The sequence below is a fragment of the Neolamprologus brichardi genome, chromosome 15 (assembly GCF_056152115.1).
Source record: "Neolamprologus brichardi isolate AB-2024 chromosome 15, ASM5615211v1, whole genome shotgun sequence".
In the NCBI taxonomy this organism is placed as follows: Eukaryota; Metazoa; Chordata; class Actinopteri; order Cichliformes; family Cichlidae; genus Neolamprologus; species Neolamprologus brichardi.
Genome location: NC_142118.1, coordinates 9,615,824 through 9,635,763, shown reverse-complemented (window position 1 = coordinate 9,635,763; position 19,940 = coordinate 9,615,824). Strand labels below are relative to the sequence as shown.

Genomic DNA, 19,940 nt, shown 5'->3' with positions numbered 1-19,940 from the left:
CATGTGTATTTATGTTCTGCACAGCAGTTGTAATACTTTATAATACGACCAGTTTATAAAGGTGTAATTCCCCTGAAATTAAATGCAGTTTCTTCGTATGTTATTTGAAATTACATTGTAATTAATTTTAGCTACAAATACTTTAGGTAGGTAGGATAAGAGCATCTCCTTTCCTCTAAAATAGCTGGAGGTTAGGCAAGTTTATGTCAATCCACAGCATGACCTGCACCTTGAAAAGTCCAGTGTTCTTATAATGTAAGATCGGGAAATACTGTTTGTTTTTATGCCAAATTATCAAAAAATTACGCAGCATAATTTGTGTCTCCTTGACTTTTTATCTCCATGTGGGGACCTACAATTAAGTATTTGTGATCTATCTATCTATCTATCCATCCATCCATCCATCCATCCATCCATCCTACTATTTCCCTCCTACTATTTCCCTCCTTATTAGCACTGATGTTTAAAGATAATTCAGAAGTCAGTGCAAAAGTGTTGCTTTGTTTGTCAACTGCTAAATAAAAATCATATTTAAAGGAGAAATATGAGAAAGGAGAAAGTGTAAATCCACTGTAATCGGTATCCTCCTGTGACTCACCTGGATTAAACAAAACATTGTTACATGAAACCCGCTTGCGTGTTGCACTTTCCAGTTTAAAGGCAGACTTTTGTGTTACATAAGAGAAGAAACTAAACAACAGATGGTGAGCAGGCATTACTTTTCATTACTCATTTCACAGTTGACAGGCTCCCTCGGATGCATGCAAGGTCGTCTCTGAACGTAACATAGAACAGACATACTTAACAGTCACATGCTTGGACCCTTACAGTTCACACAGCATTTCCCCAGTGGTTTCATAAACCACCAAAAAAATATGAACAAACTGAGTTTAGTGCACCTTCCCTTTAGATATGCATAGTGAACCATCATTTAAACGATTAAAACAGGATATGCAGTACCATTTATCTTACAAAATGACTAATAAATAGAAATCGTTCAAATTCAGTCTGAGAACAAAGATACCTGAGCAAGATGCAAAGCTACGTGAAGAAAAATGCACAATGAGTCTGCTGCAAAAACCTGGTGACATGTTCGCATCCTGAAGGAAAAGAAACCTTTAACAAAAATGTAAAAGTGGCATTATTGCATTGCTGTCCTTTATTTTTACATGCACAGGAAATGAGTTTTTAAATAAGACAATGCATATAGATTTATATGTATATATAACATTAGATTTCATCAAAACAGCTCGCAGTGAGGCTTTGCTATTGTAAGGCACATTTAATTACCTGATAATTAACTCTGAAAGTTGTCGCTCCACTGAGGATGAGCAACAAAAACTCTGAATTTCCCTCCTAAATAAGATAAAGCTGTGTATTTATAATACACTGTGCATGTTGAAATGCTCACTGAGCTTCAGCTTGTCCACAAAATAGAAATGTGAACTTCAAGATTTTCTACCAAGAAAACAAACAAAAAAAACCCCTCAAAACTGTAAACTGACTTCCAGAAACGTAAAGAACTACTCCAACTACTTCATCAAGCATCATTTCCTTTTTGTGCTTGTTGTTAATTATTTGTCCCTGCTTCCTCTCACACACAAGTGTCTCATAAGTTAAAAGCTACAGTATAAGATAAATCCCTGGATTCTTGTGGTGCTAAGGTAACATTTCTGCATGCAATCAAGTATTAAAACTTGTAGTCCAGCAGGACATGCACGATGCTTATCTAATCCTTTATTTTTTTTATTGAGTGAGAAAATTTAAAGATCCTCGTCGTCTGTTTTGGGTGAAGCCGGCCTGGAGGCGGTGACCGAGTCTTGACTTTTCCGTCTTGCTTTTGGAGAGGACGCTGGCGGCAGTGAGAGTCTTTTTACCGACAGCAGCCTGAGGATCTCGCTCACCTGAGCCTCGAGCAGCGACAGTCTCCCGCTCAGTATCTGAATGTCTGCTTTCAGCTCCAGCTTGGCCGCGTGGAGCGTCGCTTGAAGCAGCGCTTGCTCAGACAGCGGCTGCACGAATGAGTGTCTGAGGGAGACCTCGGCGTAAACCCCGAGGCTGTGCTCGAATGGATTTCTCTCCATGGGGCTCCTTTCCATCGGGCTTCGCTCGAAGGAGCTTCTCGAATCTCCTGCTCGGTCGATGCGTGGATCGCTCTTTGTGATACCACTGTCGCAGGAGTCGGTTTTGTGCAGGGCGCTTGTTTCCTCACCTGCGCTGTTGCTGCCCTCTGTGCTTCCCCTCTCTCCGCCTCCCCCTGATTCGTGGTTTGTTTTGGGGGCTGCGATCTGTTCTGAGGACTGCGATCCTTTCGGCCACTCGTCTGCTTTCTGAGTCTGCTTCTCCTGCTCGACAGGAGGACGTGCTGGCTCAGCAGATGTGGCGTTTCTAAACTTTGCCCAGCCTCTCACACCTCTGCCGCTCCCTGCGTTACCCTCTCCACCTGCACCACTGCTCTGGCCAAACCGGCTCTCTGGACAAGGCTTTGATGCAGACCCCACCGCATCCATTGTGCGCCTTTGCTCTGACTTTTCAGGCTTGTTGCAACTGTTCCCCCCTCCTGCTGAGGTGTTCTCCTGCCATGCTGAGTGACTGGGCTGAGTGTAAGAGTTTGAGTCAGTGTGGTGCTGGGGGTGCTGCTGCATCTCCACCTGCACGCAGTTGTGATCTAAGTAAGTGTTGGACTCTTCTGTTTGAGCGTCTCTGTGCTGTCTGAACTTCTGGAACAGCTTGCGAACCGGGTGGTCTTCGGGAATCGACAGAGTCACGTCACTCTGATGCGCCTGCTCCCTCTTCACATCGGCAATCTTCCTGAAGATGACCTGCAAGAGGGAGAGTGCGTGCATGAGGACACTGATACAGGACACACTGTAAATTGTAACTTACAGTGTGCATGCTCTAGTGCTCGACCTGGACGAAGCAAGTTGTACAATGTCCGTATAATGCAGCTTCAAAGCAAGGACAGCTGCCTGCAGCTGTTCTGAATGCTGAAATATTTATGAGCTGAAAGCAGCAATGCACAAGGGAAGCCGTTAATGGAGCAACAAGTCAATAATGGAGGACAATTTAGGCTCTGAGTCTTTCCTGAATTCCTTCTGAAGACAAAGAAAAGAAATGTCAATAAACTCCAAGCGTCTCACTACCTTCCGATACCACTCTGGTAGAAACTTTCAGTGCTGGTGTACCTGAGAAGTTAATCTGTGAAACACTTACCCCCATGAATCCCAGGTTAAAGCCCACTGTGTACAAAGCTCCCACTCAATTATTTCAACTGATATATTAATAGTGTAATAGTTAGCATCAACTTCTTTAATATCATTTTTGGATTAATCTGAAACTGACTAGTTTAGATGATTAGAAATAGATAGATTAGAAAACCAATGTAGAAGACAGCTACTAATGGGCTCGGCTGCCCATAAGTAATCTACAAAATGTCTACGACCTGTTATGTTATTAAACATGCAAAGAAGTCTTAAGTCACTGCTTATGTCTTTATATTTTGCTTTAATAAGTCAGACTGCCTTATTATTATTTTTTTAAAGTGGTCTTGAGCAGTGTCTCTCCAGGCTTGCCTGCTTGTTAACTCATTTTCAGTCCAGTACTTGTACACAGGATGTTAAGCCACTTTAACAATGTCCTATGAATCATTTATGTTAAGACCTGACACAGGACCTGAAAGCTGCATCTGGCCCTTCAATGTTGACTGAAGCCTCCTCAGAAGTGGCCTCAGTGGAAGTGTGTTTGTCAAGGAGCCATTCTCAAGGAAGCAAAACTGAGGCTGATTTATGCCAAATTACACAAGGACTGTGCTGAAAGTCAGTGGCAATGGTCCCAAACACACTGCCGATGCCGTAAAAACATACCTGGATAGACAAAACACACCATCAAACACTATCAGCACGGATTGGCCTCCCCAGAGGCCCGCACTTCAACATTATTGAAGCAGTGTAGGATCATTTTGACAGAAAACTGAACAAAAGGCAGCCAAAATCCAAAGAAGAGCTTTGAATTTTTCCTTCAAGAAGCTTGGAGACTGAAGACTACTTAAGAAATAACAAGAAAGCTTGCCTCTGAGAGAGGCCGTGTTGAAGAATAAAGGTGGTCATATCAAATACTGTTTTTAAAGCTCATTAGGAATTGTACACACTCTGTTTTTGCCTCATATACTGTATACTGTCCATGTATGTTTGCGCAGGTTTCAATAAACCACTGCACCTATTTCCCATTTTCCTAACAAAATATAAAGAAATGAAGAGAGCTTGAGACTTTTGCAAAGTCCAAATACCTGCCACAAAACTGTGCCAATTAATATTTACTACACAGCACATCCAACAAAACGCTCAAACATTCTTAAAAGGCCAGTTTGCTTTGTTACAGCCACAGTTTTTAAACCTACATCCTCAAAAGTATTTCATACATCTCAGTCCTGAACAAAGAACACAACAGACTACGTGCCCTGGCACGACTTGACGCGATATGAACATCCATTAAGAACTTAAAAGATAGTATTACAGCAGAATGTATAAGAAACCTACTCTTGTGGCTGGAAAGCAAAGCATCTCCGTGCTGTAGTGGGATCAATATGTGTAGCCAGGAGAACCTTTATGAAATATTAGAGCCTTAGTTTGGACCGGCTAATTGTTCGGCTTTGAACTAATTTTTTGTCACTGTCCTTTTTACAGATTGGGGAAATTTATGATTTATTTATTTACATTTATTTACATTTATCCTCTTCACGTTTGAGCTGTTCACTCTCAGTTTGTAATTTGATAAAAAGGCTTTCTGAGCGGTCGATACAAAGACAATGTGCTATATATATATATATACAATCCATTTACCATTACACACTTTATGGAAAACTGTATACAACTCTGCAGCGCACTCAGGTATTCCATGCTGCCTAGCTCAAGGCCACAGCACATGTTGTATGAATGAAGTCTGATCTGCAAAGAAGGGATTTGATTCTAATTTTTGTCTATGATTTACTGCTGGAACAAACACCTTTTCTTTCTCTATTTCTCCTTTTATTTTTAATTTAATGATCATTTAAGTACTAGATACACATATAGATATGTGTGTTTAGCATATGCACGGCAAGACGTTGCAAAAATGCTTTGCAAAACAAACAAAATAAGAAAAAGTGTTTTTATTCCTACTGTCAGTTGGTGAAAAGTTATGGTTATAGATGTTCCTGTGTACTGGGTTTGGTTGCTCAGCTCTTGATGATGTAGGAGTTTGTAGATGGAGAGTTTATGTTGTAAAGAAGCAGGTTTGGTTGTATTGCATTTGTTGTAAATTGTAAAGACTGATTCACTTGCAGTCTATTACACCTTGGTAATTTTAGTAGTGTAATGTACAATGTTGAAGTCCAGCTGGGTGGGAGCTGTGCACCCTGTTATCTCTTTTGCCTATGATAACAAATGCAATCAGTAATCCCTTGCTTTAAGATGACACTAACACCCTTTACTAAAAGACAGGACAGTGAAAGTTTTACCCGTTTTCGCAAATTACAGGTGAGGATGAGGTTGCGGGAGAAAGAGTTGGCGAACGCGGTGTAAAACTCCAGCACCCGCATCAGGGCCTCTCTCCGGATGACGTGCAGATCGCAGTACGTCAGAGCGCGCACATTCGCACAGGCTCGAGCCAGCGTGGTCTCTTTCCAGAATGCATCTCCAAACACGTCACCTTTACCTGAACAGGGCCAGATATCACATAAACATCTGTTGGCTCAGATAAATATAAATAAAATGGGATAAAGTCGAACACATATAGGTTGTAAAGCATAAAAACTTCAGAAAACTCTGAAACAAACTTTGCTCTAACTTCAACTGAGAGCAGCAGGTACAACTTGGCTTGGTCTATTTTAACAATATTGCCCTGGATTACCTAGTATTGCGATGACCTCATCATCTTGGATGACTTCGAGTGAACCCGAGACTACAAAACAGAGCGTATCAACGCTCTCCCCGATGTGGAAGATGAGGTCTCCAGGTGCGCAGTGTGTAGTCTGAAACTCCACGGCGAGAGAGCGCAAACAGCCGTCACTTGCCAGGCGAAAAGCTGGATGGTCATTGAACACCTGTCTGTTGAGGTGGACGCAGATGTCTGCACGCATGTCTTTAGGACAGATGGAGAGAACCTGAAAGACATGATGAGATTTGTGCAGCAAACACTTAATGCATCATCGCTGGAGGACATTAAATATGTAGCACATTTCCGCTGCTCATTAAGCAGATGTATTACTAAACGTTTTAAAAATAGAACCGCAGAGACATGAAAGCTGCTTCTTTAAATAATCTTTAAACTCCAGATGTTGGACCATGTGATCTGATTTACTTCATGAGAACAACAATGGTAATGTTGTTACTGACTGCATGGACTGTAGAAGTTCAGGACCTAAAAGGCAGATATGGGAGGCAGGCAAGATTTAACCAAGGGCATAAACTTTAATTAGGTTGTTGGGAAAGACAATAAATGAAAACATGAAATCCAAAAGATAAAAGATAAAGAGGTGAGATCTCCACATTGTAGTGTCAGTCTGGCATTAAAGGGACAAACAGAAATAGCTGAGGAGCCTAACTTCATGGGACTATCCTAAGATCTCCAACAAGTACCCTGGCAAACTGCATTGGTATGTATCTGACAAGTAATTGCACATCAGTTTTTGAAAGCACCCCCTGAAACGTTTGCACAGATTTGTACCTTGTCTGTGTCAATGCCCTTCGACATGGCCCAGGTGGAGACAATGAAGTCCATGACCCTCTCGCTCAGACCTTTGGGAACCTGGTAAAGCTTAAGGAAGTCACGCACATTGTTGAGCATCTCGTGGTAGCGATTTGTGTTGGTGTACATCTGCTGGAAGATGGTGGTGACGTTTCCAAAGATTGTGGCATATAGCAGCGCTAAAAGACGGAAGAGCAAGAGTTCATCTTATTTATTCGAATCTAACGTTTTCATTCATCCGTCTTCTTCCGCTTATCCGAGACATGATTATCTCTTCCAGCTCATCTGGGGGGACAAGTCATTCTCAAGCTAGCCGAGATATAGAACTAATCTCTCCTGCGAGAGATAAATGCTTTTAAATAACAAATAATCATATTTATGGGATCACGGTATCCAACTTTCATACCTCAAATTTAGAGTTAAATATTGTTGAGGAAACTGCCTATGACAAAACGTTTCAGTGGAATATATGTGTGATTAATGGAGTATTTAACACGAAAAAAAAATTATATTTGGATTAAAGATTAAATAATTAATTGAGATCTAATCCAAAACTTTATTACCTTAACTTTTTCCACTTGTCCAATTAAGGGTTAGTGTCCCAGCTGTTATAGAGCAAAATTTCAGGTATACCTTGGAGCGGTTACTAGTTTATGACGGGAAAAAACCGGAGCATGCTGATATTTAACTGTCCTTTAAGTGTTTTCCATGCTACCGGCTTCCACACAACCACGTGAAGACTTTTTCCCTCCAAATGACATTCTAGGAACAAACCAGCTCATCTACTTGCCTTTCTAGACCTTCGGGGACTTTTGTGACTTGTCATAAGGTCAAAGGTCATTTTTCCACCTGATGAGGAGTTAACCTGTAGACCCTGTTCATGCAGAACAGTTGCTCCTCCAGGCCACTCTGAGGGAAATCTTGTTAGCGCTCATCTGCAGTCGTATGAAGGCTGGAGTAAGAGTACAGCACCATTAAAGACTCTTCTTTTTTCTTTTTCTTTTGATAATCACCAAATTATGCCATTTGATTATGATTGCTCAAACCTTTGCTTGCCTCTCTTTATTACAATCCCCTGATTCATACATGACTAACACTTGATCAATGATGCTGTAATTACATAATCGCCGGTGCACAAATGAGAGTAATTTTAAGATTTCAAAGATTTTACAGTGATAGAAAAACGAAAACCTTAAAAACAGTGTGGATGTCCATCTGACGTGATGCTGTATAAGCACTACAAGCATATAATCATTATATCTTGGTTCTACAATAATATAGTACTGTTTGTATTTTACATTTTGGATAAACTCTTTAGTGAATTTTATTTATTTGGTTTTGATAATTTTGTTTGTTTTGTTTTGTAATTTACTGAAAAGTAAATGTACACAAAACAGCACTGCTGACAGTGCAGTTTTCTTAAATACATGCATGCATAGCCTGATATACACAACGAGGGATGGGCTAACTCTTTATGATATAATTTCTAATCCACAGTTCCTGGGTAGGAGTGCCGTGCTGCAGTGACCTCAAAGAGTCACTCAGCATCTCTTACTGTGGGGTTTTATCCACTCAACGGGAAAGCTTCATCTCCGGTCACCACAGCAGGATCACAGAGGTTAGGATACATATCTAACGTGATGGCTCATTGTCCACTTACTACACCCGAGCCTGCAGGCAAACTGGCCCTCTCTTCGATTCCTTCTCCACTCAAATAATTACCGTATCTATAGCAGGAGATTTATGCCTCATAATTGAAGCCGACACTGCAGTGTGACTGAATGATCATCGTGATCCAGGCGCCATCAGAATAATGGGTGTTTACTTTCGACTGTACGAAGCTTGAAGCGTGGCTGTTACTTTCTGAGTTCTCACTGGTTTTATTGCATCACTATACATGCTGTTTTAGAGGGATGGGCCAAAGGTTAGTGCACAAAGGTGAGTGATGACCAAGGTACTGTAGAGGCACTGAGATCAAAGGTGAAGCTATTACTCTGTCTGCAGTGTGTGATGAAAGCAGCAAACAGGCTGGAGTAAAAAATAGGCCTTTCTATTTTGGTGAATTGGAACCACAAAAGATTACTAAGACACCAAAGACATAACTTAGGAGCCACTAATGTAGTTACAGTACTAAGTTCTAGATAGTTTTGAAGTTAGCTAAGGAATATGGCGTGACTTATACGTAGACTTATATAACATAATGGATCATTTCTAAGTTCATGTTACACAAGACTCTCTATAAGCTTCATCCTCATCAATTTGACAGTCGTGTCCCATTAAATACTGAAAGTCACGCAACACAGGGAATGTAAAGAAAAAAATATCTGTATTTGCTGAAATTTTTAAGGGTAATTTGGGAATAAATGAAGTCTTCAACTTTGACTTTCTTCATGACGTTTCTACTGACCATGAGAAATACAGAAGAATGCAATGATATTTATTCCCTGCATTGAAAAAACGACTGACTGAATTAACATGCAATACTTTTCTGATGTGACGACCGGCCCTCAGACAGACATTCACAGAGCAGGCTGTGATGGGCGCTGAACATGTCACTTTTGATTATTGACAAAGCCGAAACTCAGAGTGGTTCAAGCACCGAGGCTGCAGCTAAACGTGAAACCATGACTAGAATGAAAAGAGGAAAACGTTGTCTGTGGATCATTTAGCTCTATAAGGAATAAATACCTACTTCACTTTCTGAATATTGAATTCTGTCATTATCGAAATGTGATTTTAAATAATAATTAACTGTCAGTTTGGTCAATTAGGGTGGCAGGTACAGATAGACAATCTATTTAAATCCCTGATTTAGAGCATGCTTCCAGGCCTTTAGGAAGAGATTTTCTACTGAAAATGTTTTTTAATGTTTTAAATGGATGTCTAGTTGATGTCTCTGTGACGCTAATACACACACCAGGCAATCACATGACACCAGCTCAGTGCATTTAGGCATGTAGTCATGGTCAATTTGATGTGCTGAAGTTCAAACTGAGCATCATGATGGGGAAGAGAGGCGATTTAAGTGAATGTGGTGTGGTTATTGGTGCCAGACGAGCTGGTCTGAGTTTTCTAGAAACTGCTGATATAGTGGGATTTTCTCGTTCAAACATCTCTAGAGTTTACAGAGAATGGTCTGAAAAAGAGAAGAAATCCAATGAGTGACAGTTCTCTGGGTGAAAATGAAAATTTTTGAGCCGCTCAGTCTACATGAGTATTGTTGCTGACCATGTCCATCCCTTTAGGAACACAGTGCACCCGTCTTCTGATGGCTGCTTCCAGTAGGATAACACATCCTGTCACAAATCATCTCAAACTGATTTCTTGAACATGACAATGAGTTCACTGTACTCATAGCCACCATATCTCAATCCACTATAGATCCTTTGTTATATGGTGTAATGGGATGTTCAGGTGTCAAATCTGCAGCAACTGTGTGATGCTATCACGTCAGTATGGACCAAAATCTCAGAGGAATGTTTCCAGCGGTTTGTTGAATCTATTCCTTGAAAAATTAAAGCAGTTCTGAAGGAAAACAGGGGCCCAGCTCAGTCCTAACAAAGTATTCCTTAATAGTGTCCAGTGAGGATATGCACATTAAAAGATTAGGAGGAAGTTGCAATAAATAAAGGTAAATGGTTCAAAAATATTTTGTGAAAACTAGAAATTCAACTGATTTGCAACGTTTTACTTTCACTTTGTTGAAAATGTAAAAAGAGACAGCAAAGTCAACTCTGCCATGAAATGTTTCAATAGTGGGTACATAAATATATTAGTGTCTAAGCAAAGTCATCTCTAAATACATCAGTAATTACGTACCATATGTTGCTTTACTGGCAGCTGGTAAATAGCCAGCAGGACTGTGGAGAGCACGTTATCTTGACTAGCGTGCAAGTAAGTGTAGCCAGACTGTTTCATCTCCTGCGAGGTTAAACTAGCATATTATGAATGGATGAATGCACGAATGACATCAAAGTATGTATGCTTTGTTTAGTGTGGAGTGATGGGGAGACAGGGCTGTTTTTGTTGTTACAGAGCTGTTGTTCTGGTAAACTTCACCCACAAATGATGCTACTGAATATGGTTAAAACATCCTTTCCCAGCTCCAAGTACAGTTTGAAACTCATGGATCGTTCCATTATATGGCTGTATTACTCTATCACATTGTGGCTGCTAGTTAAATGTTTCCTGTGCCATTTTCAAAGGTTTTGTGAAACCTTTGGAGAAACTGTTAAATGTGATGCATGTTGGAAATGCAGTGTGTGGTGACTGGGTACTCACAGCCCACCATCATCATAGCCACGGAGAAAATCTTCTCGCCATCTGTTGTTGGAGCAATGTTACCAAATCCAATGGTGGTCAGGCTAGTCATGGTGAAGTAGAGAGAAGAAATGTACAGCGTGTCTTTGGTAGGACCTCCTTCCCACCGGCCATTACCGCTAGTGTTGTAGCGGTAAGGAGTTCCAATACTCAGTGCCAACTGGTAGAGCCAGCTGTCTGTCTTAATGGTGTTGGTGGTCTCATCAATGACCTCGTGGTCACCAATGCTGTACCAAATGCAGGCAAGCCAGTGAGCCACCAGGCCGAAGACACACACCAGCAGGACCAGGACCGCAGCTCCATACTCCAGGTAGTGGTCCAGTTTTCGGGCTACGCGGCCCAGACGGAGCAGGCGGATGACTTTAAGGGAACTGAAGAGGCTGCTGAGACCCTACAGAGAAAGAAAGTGAAAATGTGAACCAGATATCCAGAATAACAGATACATTTGTGATATATTTAAGCTACTTTTTGGAACTGCTTAACACAGTGGCAAATACATTGTACATCAGATGAAAGCTGCATTATTATCTTATGTTAAAAATTTACACTGGTTTTCATGATTAAAATGATTTGACCTTAAGAGAAGAAAATATCTGTCAAGTCAATAAAACAAGTTTAGAATGTGTTAAATCATTAAGAACAGAGGATTCATGTGACTGGTGGAAGACAATCCGAGAGAGTATGGCAACGTAAAGAGGTGCGCTTTGAGAGGGAACTCCAGAGTTTAGGAGCAGAGCATCTGAAAGCTCACATTGTATTCAGTTGAGGGGAAGGGACAGTGAAATGGAAGGAAGAAGAGTGCGAATGGGTGTGTTGATGTGCAGAAGTTAAGAGTGGTACTGCAGAGCGATGTTGTGGTCTCAAAGGTGATGAGCAGAATGTTGATATCAATATGATATGACATTAGCCAAAGAAGCTGCTGATGGGCCTGTATGTTGTGACTAATGGAGGCAGTTCTGGTAATGATCCGAGCACCAGGAAGAGAGAAGACCTGAGAAGAGTCGTCAATAGGGAGGGAAACACTTACATTTACACAAGGTGGACTGGTGTCAGTGAGGAGAACCTTGGTTTTATCACTATTCGATTTGATAAAGTTTACAAGAGTACCAGGATTTGATTTCCTGGAGGCAAAGACAGAGAGCAGTGGTACGAAAAGTGGTGGGACATTTGGTGCACAGGCAGAGCTGCATGTCATCAGCATAACATTGGAAACTGATATTAAATCTATGAAAGACATGGCCAAGAGGAAGTAGACAGATGATAAATAAAAAAAGGCTCCAGGACAGATCCCTGTGGGATGCCAGTGAAATTTAACATTTTTGAGTTGAAAGAACGGAGTGCGACTGGAGTTGTTACATTTTGTTGTACACAGAGATGTTACATTTGTACATATGCAAAAAAAAAAAAAGAACTATATCTCCTTAAAGGGTGAATATTTTTCATTGCTAAAATTGAAAAATCATGTTACTGCTTGGTTTTGTTCTCGGGAGTCATGATTTTTTTGGGCTGCTTTTACATATTATTACAACACTGATATTGTAAAATAAATTATTTACATACAGTTGAATACAGTTACAATTACATACAGTTATTTAAATTAGAATGAGTCTTATTTTGGCTCTCTCCTAATGTAAATAAAGATCATGTATATAAGATGAATGAATGAACTCATCATGATATCACCTACCGGTTAGTGGACTGATGTTTTGAAGCCTTGAGTTTACCAGTTTAGCTGACTCCACCTTGTTCTTTAAAAACTTTAATGTGATCATAAGGGGTAGGTACAAAAAAAACAAGGGCCATGTGGAGGTTTTGCAGTCAGGTGACCAATAACCACGTGACATTAACTTGCCCACAACATGTGGGCAAGTGACAGTCATGGTGATGATGTAGAATCAAGTGAAGAAGGCCACAGTAACACAAGCGTAGATACTGGTCAAAAACCATATGGGAACCACTGTTGGTGAAGGGAAAAATTAGTATTCCCTTACTGGTTGTGTGTGGTTGGTCACTCGCTTTTACACCTAAGACCATTTTAGAATCATCAATAAACCTAACCCATGCATGTCTTTGGATAGTGGGAGGAAGCCCCAGCCTTCTCCTGGATTCAAACCCAGGGCCTTCTTGCCGTTAGGTCACGGTAAACACTGAATTTTGTAGATATCATTGTTGACAATACTAATGTTCTGGGTGAAAAACTCAAAACAAACAGCTCAAAGACTCTGCAATGTGATTATTCAGTGTGGTTTTGTTACCATAAGGGATCAATAATATGACCTGATTTCCATCCATTCATCCATCCAATTTCTTCCGCTTATCCAATTCAAGGTCGCGGGGCGGGGGGGCTGGAGCCTATCCAAACTGTCATAGAGCAAGAGGCATGGTACAAACCATATTTATCACAGCATATTTAAAGAAATACAGAAATTTACTTACTGGGAGAACGGAGTCTTCAATCCGTGTGCTATTTCTGTGGAAATGTGACTCACGAAGATGACCCGTGGAAGAGGCATGTGTGAGATTATCCTACATTAAAAAAAGAACAGTAAAGCAGAAACGTTTTAATGTATACATGGAAAGACATACCATTGTCTGAGCAATTAATCCCACATTAAAAGAATGATCTTTATTAAAGTTTACTCACATCATCAACGTTTTCAAAGGCGTTGATGATATCATAGGGCAGGCAGGACAGCAGGTCGATGACAAACCACGTCTTTAGGTAATTCATTCTTATGAGCTTGGCATCTGAAATCACCTCTCCAGATGGACCCACAAAGGTGGTGTGGAAGTTGAGCACAATGTCAATCAAAAAGATGACATCGACAACACTGTCCACAACCAGCCAGGCCAAGTTGTTCTGCTTGGTCCTGAAGGAAACATTATAGGGTACCATGATGGCAGTGTAGAAGGTGAGGATGAGGATGATCCAGTCCCAAGTGGTCTTGAAAGTGCAGTAGTGGAGGATGATGTGTGGAGGGGTCTTAGGGGCCTCCTGCTTGTACTGAGGGAGAATGTCTGATCCCAGCTGGAGAGCCTTTCATTGAGAGGAAACATTTGCCGTCATGATACAAGAAGATCTAAGCCATATTTAAAAGATACAGATTCTAGAAAGAAAATTTTGGGTCTTGCTCACCTCAGCCAGTCTGGAGGGCTTGTGGCTGACCTCTGACTTATTGAGTGGTGTTAACTGCTGCACCAGGTTTCGATTGTTGGCCAGTGCTCGTGTGAGCCTGGCAAACTTTGTCCACCCTATTCACAGACAGCAACACAGAATGCACAGGAAAACAACACGGCATCTGGCATTATTTAAGAATTAAGAAACATTTAAGAGCATTTAATGTTAAGATGTTTACGTTTTACTGGAGTTTATGGGAGTATTAGGTGATGTCAATTTTCTTTGTTAAATGGGCAATAGATATCTTTTGACTTGAACTGAATTTTTGCAGTTGGATAATAACACCATCTGTGTTTAGACTGGTTGCCTACTAGCCTTGCTTTAACTGTGCACTGCTGTCTGCTACCTGCCACAAGCACGACTGCTCAGCCAAAACAGGAAGAGGAGAGAGCATTGGTTTCCTGCTATATGAAATTAGGAATGTTCACAACACTTCAACACTTGGAAACTTTACCCAGCAAAAGAAAACCTGGTCCACTCCCAGAGGAAGCGCAGAAGGAAAAGACAAGTGACAGAAACTGAAGGAAAAATAAAAGTGATCCCAATTTCAATTGACATTATTTCTACAAGATTTATAATAAACAAGTCCCGTGTACTTGCATCTACTAAATCAAAGAATCTCTATGCGCTTGTCTGTTTTTCATCTGTTTTGACAAAGAGTCAAACTTTGAAGGTATCCTGTTACATACAAAAACAAGTGTGGCGCCATATTTGAAGTCATTTGCATGAGGGGCGGTCTCATTTTCTTTTTGTAATTTTTCCCACAGTGTTTTGTTAGCCAATGAATGGAAATAAACAGGTTTAGGCTCTCGTGCCTGTTGATTAGTATCACCATTATGTTGGTATTGACAGAATGCACAATTCAGTGCTGTGACATCATGTCTGATCAATTACATCTCAGAGATGTTGGGGATTATCTTACTACAAAAATTTGTTTTTGTTTGTTTGTTTTTTTACATTTTTTCCTGCATTTTTGCAATTGTTATGATCCGTCTCTTTTCACATTCTCTCTATGTTTTGAATTTTCATGTACTTCCTTAGTTTCTTATTTTTTGTCTTTTAGTTCTTTGTTACAGTTTCTGTATATTATGGTCTATTTGTTTTATTTGTTCCTCCTACTTTCTTGTGTCTATGTGTCCCTGTTTAGTTATAGCTTCTCACTTCCTGTTTTAGTTTGGCAGTTATCTGTCTCCTAAGTCTTGTTACTAGCTTAACTTTTGTCCTCTTGTCTTGTTGTCTTGAATTGATTCGGCTGTGCCTTGTTACCCCTTTGTTTCCACTTTCTCTGATTACCCTGATGTGTATAAATAGTCCTGCCTTTGCTTTCCCCTCAGTCATTGTCTAAGTCTCTATGTTATCTCCCTTGAATGCTCCCTGTTAGTTTTTTTTTAAATTATTATTTCTACTGGCTCCTTTCTTCAGATTTTTGGTGACTTCATTAATGGACTTTGAATTCAGTGGTTTTGATAACAATCCTAATAAACGGTTAATTACGTCAGTCTCCAGCAACTGCATTTGGGTCTACTCCTTAAATCCACCATGCATATTGCACCACTGCAGATTCATGATATAAATAAATCCTGACTTGAAAAATATTAAACTATTAATATATGAATAATAATATAATAGTATATAAAATCAATCTTCAGAAACCTGTCACACACTTTTTTTTTTTTACCTCTGTGAAACAGGATTATTCATACAACTACCTTCTCCTTGTGCCCTCACTGTCATTTAATTCTGCTTGATGTATGCAAAAAGTCTCTGTGGCACAATTAATCCCCAGGGATATGGCACTGCATAGACTCACAGAGACCACTGTTCACTGACCTGGACACACAACACCTGGACAGTTGTACGTTACACACCAGGAAACTAATGTCTTATAAGTCAAAGCCACTCATGTGCAATCAAAATCCTTTGTCTTTAATTGTAATGGCTGGACCTTTAGCGATAACTCGAAAGCTTTCAATGTGAAAATCCCAGAAATACAATGAAATACAGAATACTATCAGGTGGAAATTATTGGTACAGTAACATAAAGTCTCTCACCTCTTGTGGACTCATCGTCAATTGGCTGTTTGAACAGGGTGATGTCTCTGAAGGTGCAGAGGAAAAGCACCACCTTGTCATTTTCATTTCTGATTGGGGCTATCTGCATGTAAAGCCATATTGGTGTTTCTGTGGGAAGCAATCAAAAAACAAAAAGTAAATGACCAGGTATTACTTCTAATCATGCGTTTCTTTTTCTTTTTTAACATTTATTCCTTAATTCATTTTATTTTTGTTTTTTGTTAAAATCTTGCGATTCAAATTTACAGTACTTACTATTCTTTGTATACAGCAGCACCTCATAGAAATTAGACTCATAGCTGTCAAATGTTTGTTTGATTTTGTCTATCGTATTTCTATCAGTCAGATCACCATACATGAAACTGCAAAATAAGACAAAGAGGGAAGAAAACATAATGAAATGTGAATAACAGATTATGAGTTTCCATAATGTAAGGTTTATATATATGTTTTTTTATACTTCAGGTTTGACTACTTCCAGGTATTTAGATTAGTTCCCCTTTTGATAAATAAAAAGTGGAGATTCAATATATTAAAAAAAAAAAACAACATAAAAAAACCACACTAAAATTGTGGATTAAAGCTTCCAGTCAAGCATAAGAAAGAAAGGTGCTGGGTGCTTGAAGAGCATCTTACTTGCATGTGCTGCTCTTGTGCATCACCTCTGCTCTGTGGTATCCAGACAGCTTGCAGAATCCATCATTGCTGTAAACGACTGGCCACTCCAGGACCTGTGCATTTCCCAACAGGAAGCTCGTTTCTGAGACAAAATACAGGAAACCAAATTACAAATAAAGAAAACATACGTAATAAAACATATGCCTTTTATTATTTATCAAATCGCCATACATTATTAAATCACCATAATGCAAGTTTATATTTACTACTGCATATAATGGAAACAAGATGTAAAAGTTGTCCACATTTGGCTACCAGATGAGATGGAGAGAAAATAAAAGCTGTTTAGGTTCCACTCATAATGCGAATCAAATATTGATGAAGAGCTGAAAACTTCTTCCACTGTACTGCAGTTTCAGAGCAGTCTGCAGTCTTCAGACAAAAGGGTGACTGAAGTTCTTCCAAATTAAATTGCACACTTGAACTTACTGTACATGTTGTTCATTCTGCGGGCTTTTGTGGTCAGACATTCAGACAATAGAGACTGAATTTCAGATAACCACCACATTACTGAGGTGAAGAGTAAAGTTTACAGACACTGAATCAATGTTGCACCCCTCCATCTACGTTTGTAAGAAAAGCCTCTGAGTCTCATGAGAATAATGTCTGATTGCCTGCTGTGCACATAGTACTTTAAATATTTACGCCAGTAGTACAGTTACTGGCTGTTTTGCTGACATGCATTTTCTTTCTGAAACATAAAAAAGGTATACAGCAAAACTGCGCTCTACTCTCTGGTATTTGTAGCTAAGAGATAAAGTGCCATAAATCAAATTATACATCCCCGAAAAGAACATTAAGACCTTTAGGATTGGCTGCAAATCCAGTTCTTGTAAAAATGAGACTATATGTTCTCACATTAACAGAACTTTACTCCTAAATACCACTGAACAAACACCATGCATCAAATCTGGAGCTTCATTCGTTTATGAACTTTAGCTTCTGTAACAATGCGCATAAATAAGGAACAACCTCACAAATCCTCAAACAAATGCTTTAAAATATCATATTGTGATAATCATAATATATGGTGGTGTAAAATTGCACTCATCACATAAAGAATAATCTTTACTCTTACTTGATCAGTAAAACAAATAATTAGTGTTTTCCTAATTTTTTTCTAGAGCTAATTTAAAAAGCCTCCCATAAGAGCAAACTATAATTTATATTTTTCATTATTTATCCACATAATTCGGATAATGTGGCTGTTTTTGTTTTCTATATCAGAAGAAATGTGTCAGTCAACTTTCAGGTAAAAAAAAAAAAAATTGCTACTTAAAAGAAAAAAATCAGCGATTGCTGATTCTGCTTCCCAGCAAATGGCACAAGAAGAACACACGTCGGTATACTTCAGCATCCCAGTCCTGTGTGGTTCCCTGGCTGAGAAATAAAATCGAAAGCATCACTCATTTCTGTTTCCATTGCAGAGTCAAACTCACCGCTGGACCGCCGGACTATATTCTCCAGGAAAGTGTTCTGCGGAGCCACCAACCCTCTCTTGCCCCCATGCATTATGGAGGTTTCAGGTCAGAGACTCGGTGCTGCTCGGTGGTCGTGCTGGTACTAACTGACCCTTCTCCGTTGTCTGCCCGGCGGGAGCCTGGTCCAACGGAGTCAAGATCGCCACGATGGAGCTCTGTGTATCCGGACTGAGGCTTCAAAAATAAAAGCCTCTTTGTAATCATATGGAGCTGGTCCAGATTTGTGGCCAGCTGGTTGGGTGCACAAAGTCAATTGTAATTAATATCCATCGATGCTTACACTGTAGCCACACTAATCTACACTGGCCCAACACTGGACTAACTGTTAGTTCTTGATAAAACAAACTTTTATTTTTAAGGTCTTTTCTAGAGTATTGCTGGTATTATTGTCTCAGGTTTCCACTTTATACATAACTCCGTCCAGACGCACGAGCTGGCCTGAAATGTCTGATTTCTTTCCGCATTAATTTAAATGCTGGGGTTGGACGCGTATTTGTATTTAAAATACGTGTTAATGGGGTTTTATATTTTTTCTTTTTAATACTTAGAAAACGTGCATGATGATGAAACATCTGATATCAGGAATTTGTTCAAGTATAATTCAAACAGGTCATCCTTTCATGGGTTTTTAGGAAGCTGGAGGAAAATACAGTTATATCGATACATGAATGTGCAAAAGTCTTCATTTCTTTACATTTTGCTTCCAAGGAGCCAGGCTTTTTTTTGTTTTATTTTTAGTCAAAAGCAATATTTCTCCAGGCTTTAAAATAGAATAGTAATTAATCCAAATGTGAAATTATTGGCTCTAATCATTGACAGTATGTATAAAAGTTAGGACAGAGACACAACAGTGAGTGTCTACAGTCATCTTTAAAACACGGTGACGGCTTTGTCATGAGTGGGAGCAGCATTTCATCCAGCAGATTTTATCAAAATTAATGGAATTATGAATGCAGAAAAATAATTTCATATTATGATCCAAATCCCAATACTATGTGGACAGCACCTGACTGGCAAGACCCTTTTTCAACATGACAATGAACCCCAAAACACTGACAGTACAATAATGGCATAGCTGGAGAGAAAAAAACATTTAATGGATCACCATCAGTCATGGATTGGCCTTCCCAAAGCCTGAACCTCAACTTATTAAAGCAATGTGGGATCATCTTGACAGACAACAAAACAAAAGGCAGTTAACATCCAAAGAAGAGCTTTAATAGTCCCTCAAGAAGCCTGGAGAACTATTCCCGAAGACAACTTAAAACTTGCAAGAGTTCAGGCTGTTGATGAATAAATGTGGTCATACCAAAAAATTATTTTAGAGCTCATTAGAACTCTATTTTTGCCTTATACACGGTATTTGCACATGTTTCAATAAATGAATGTTTCTTTTTTGTGTATCAGTTTCTTAAGCTATTCAAATCTATTCATACCTACAATGAATCTCTGACAGTTGTGTGTCAATAAATATTTGATATAAGCTA

The 19,940-nt window shown here is 39.6% G+C and overlaps 1 protein-coding gene across 1 annotated transcript; it reads right to left on the bottom strand.

Annotated features, from left to right (window-relative positions):
* Window positions 1-1,550: 1,550 nt before the first annotated feature.
* LOC102796481 (voltage-gated delayed rectifier potassium channel KCNH5-like) lies at window positions 1,551-18,521 on the bottom strand. Its single transcript, XM_035910520.2, has 12 exons — window positions 18,412-18,521; window positions 16,931-17,054; window positions 16,550-16,656; window positions 16,274-16,402; window positions 14,180-14,295; window positions 13,688-14,080; window positions 13,480-13,569; window positions 11,005-11,434; window positions 6,703-6,902; window positions 5,887-6,139; window positions 5,495-5,691; window positions 1,551-2,822 (listed from the first exon to the last, which is right to left on the bottom strand). The coding sequence occupies exons 1-12, from the start codon at window positions 18,482-18,484 to the stop codon at window positions 1,764-1,766; spliced, it is 3,171 nt and encodes a 1,056-aa protein (XP_035766413.2). The 5' UTR covers window positions 18,485-18,521; the 3' UTR covers window positions 1,551-1,763.
* Window positions 18,522-19,940: the final 1,419 nt, after the last annotated feature.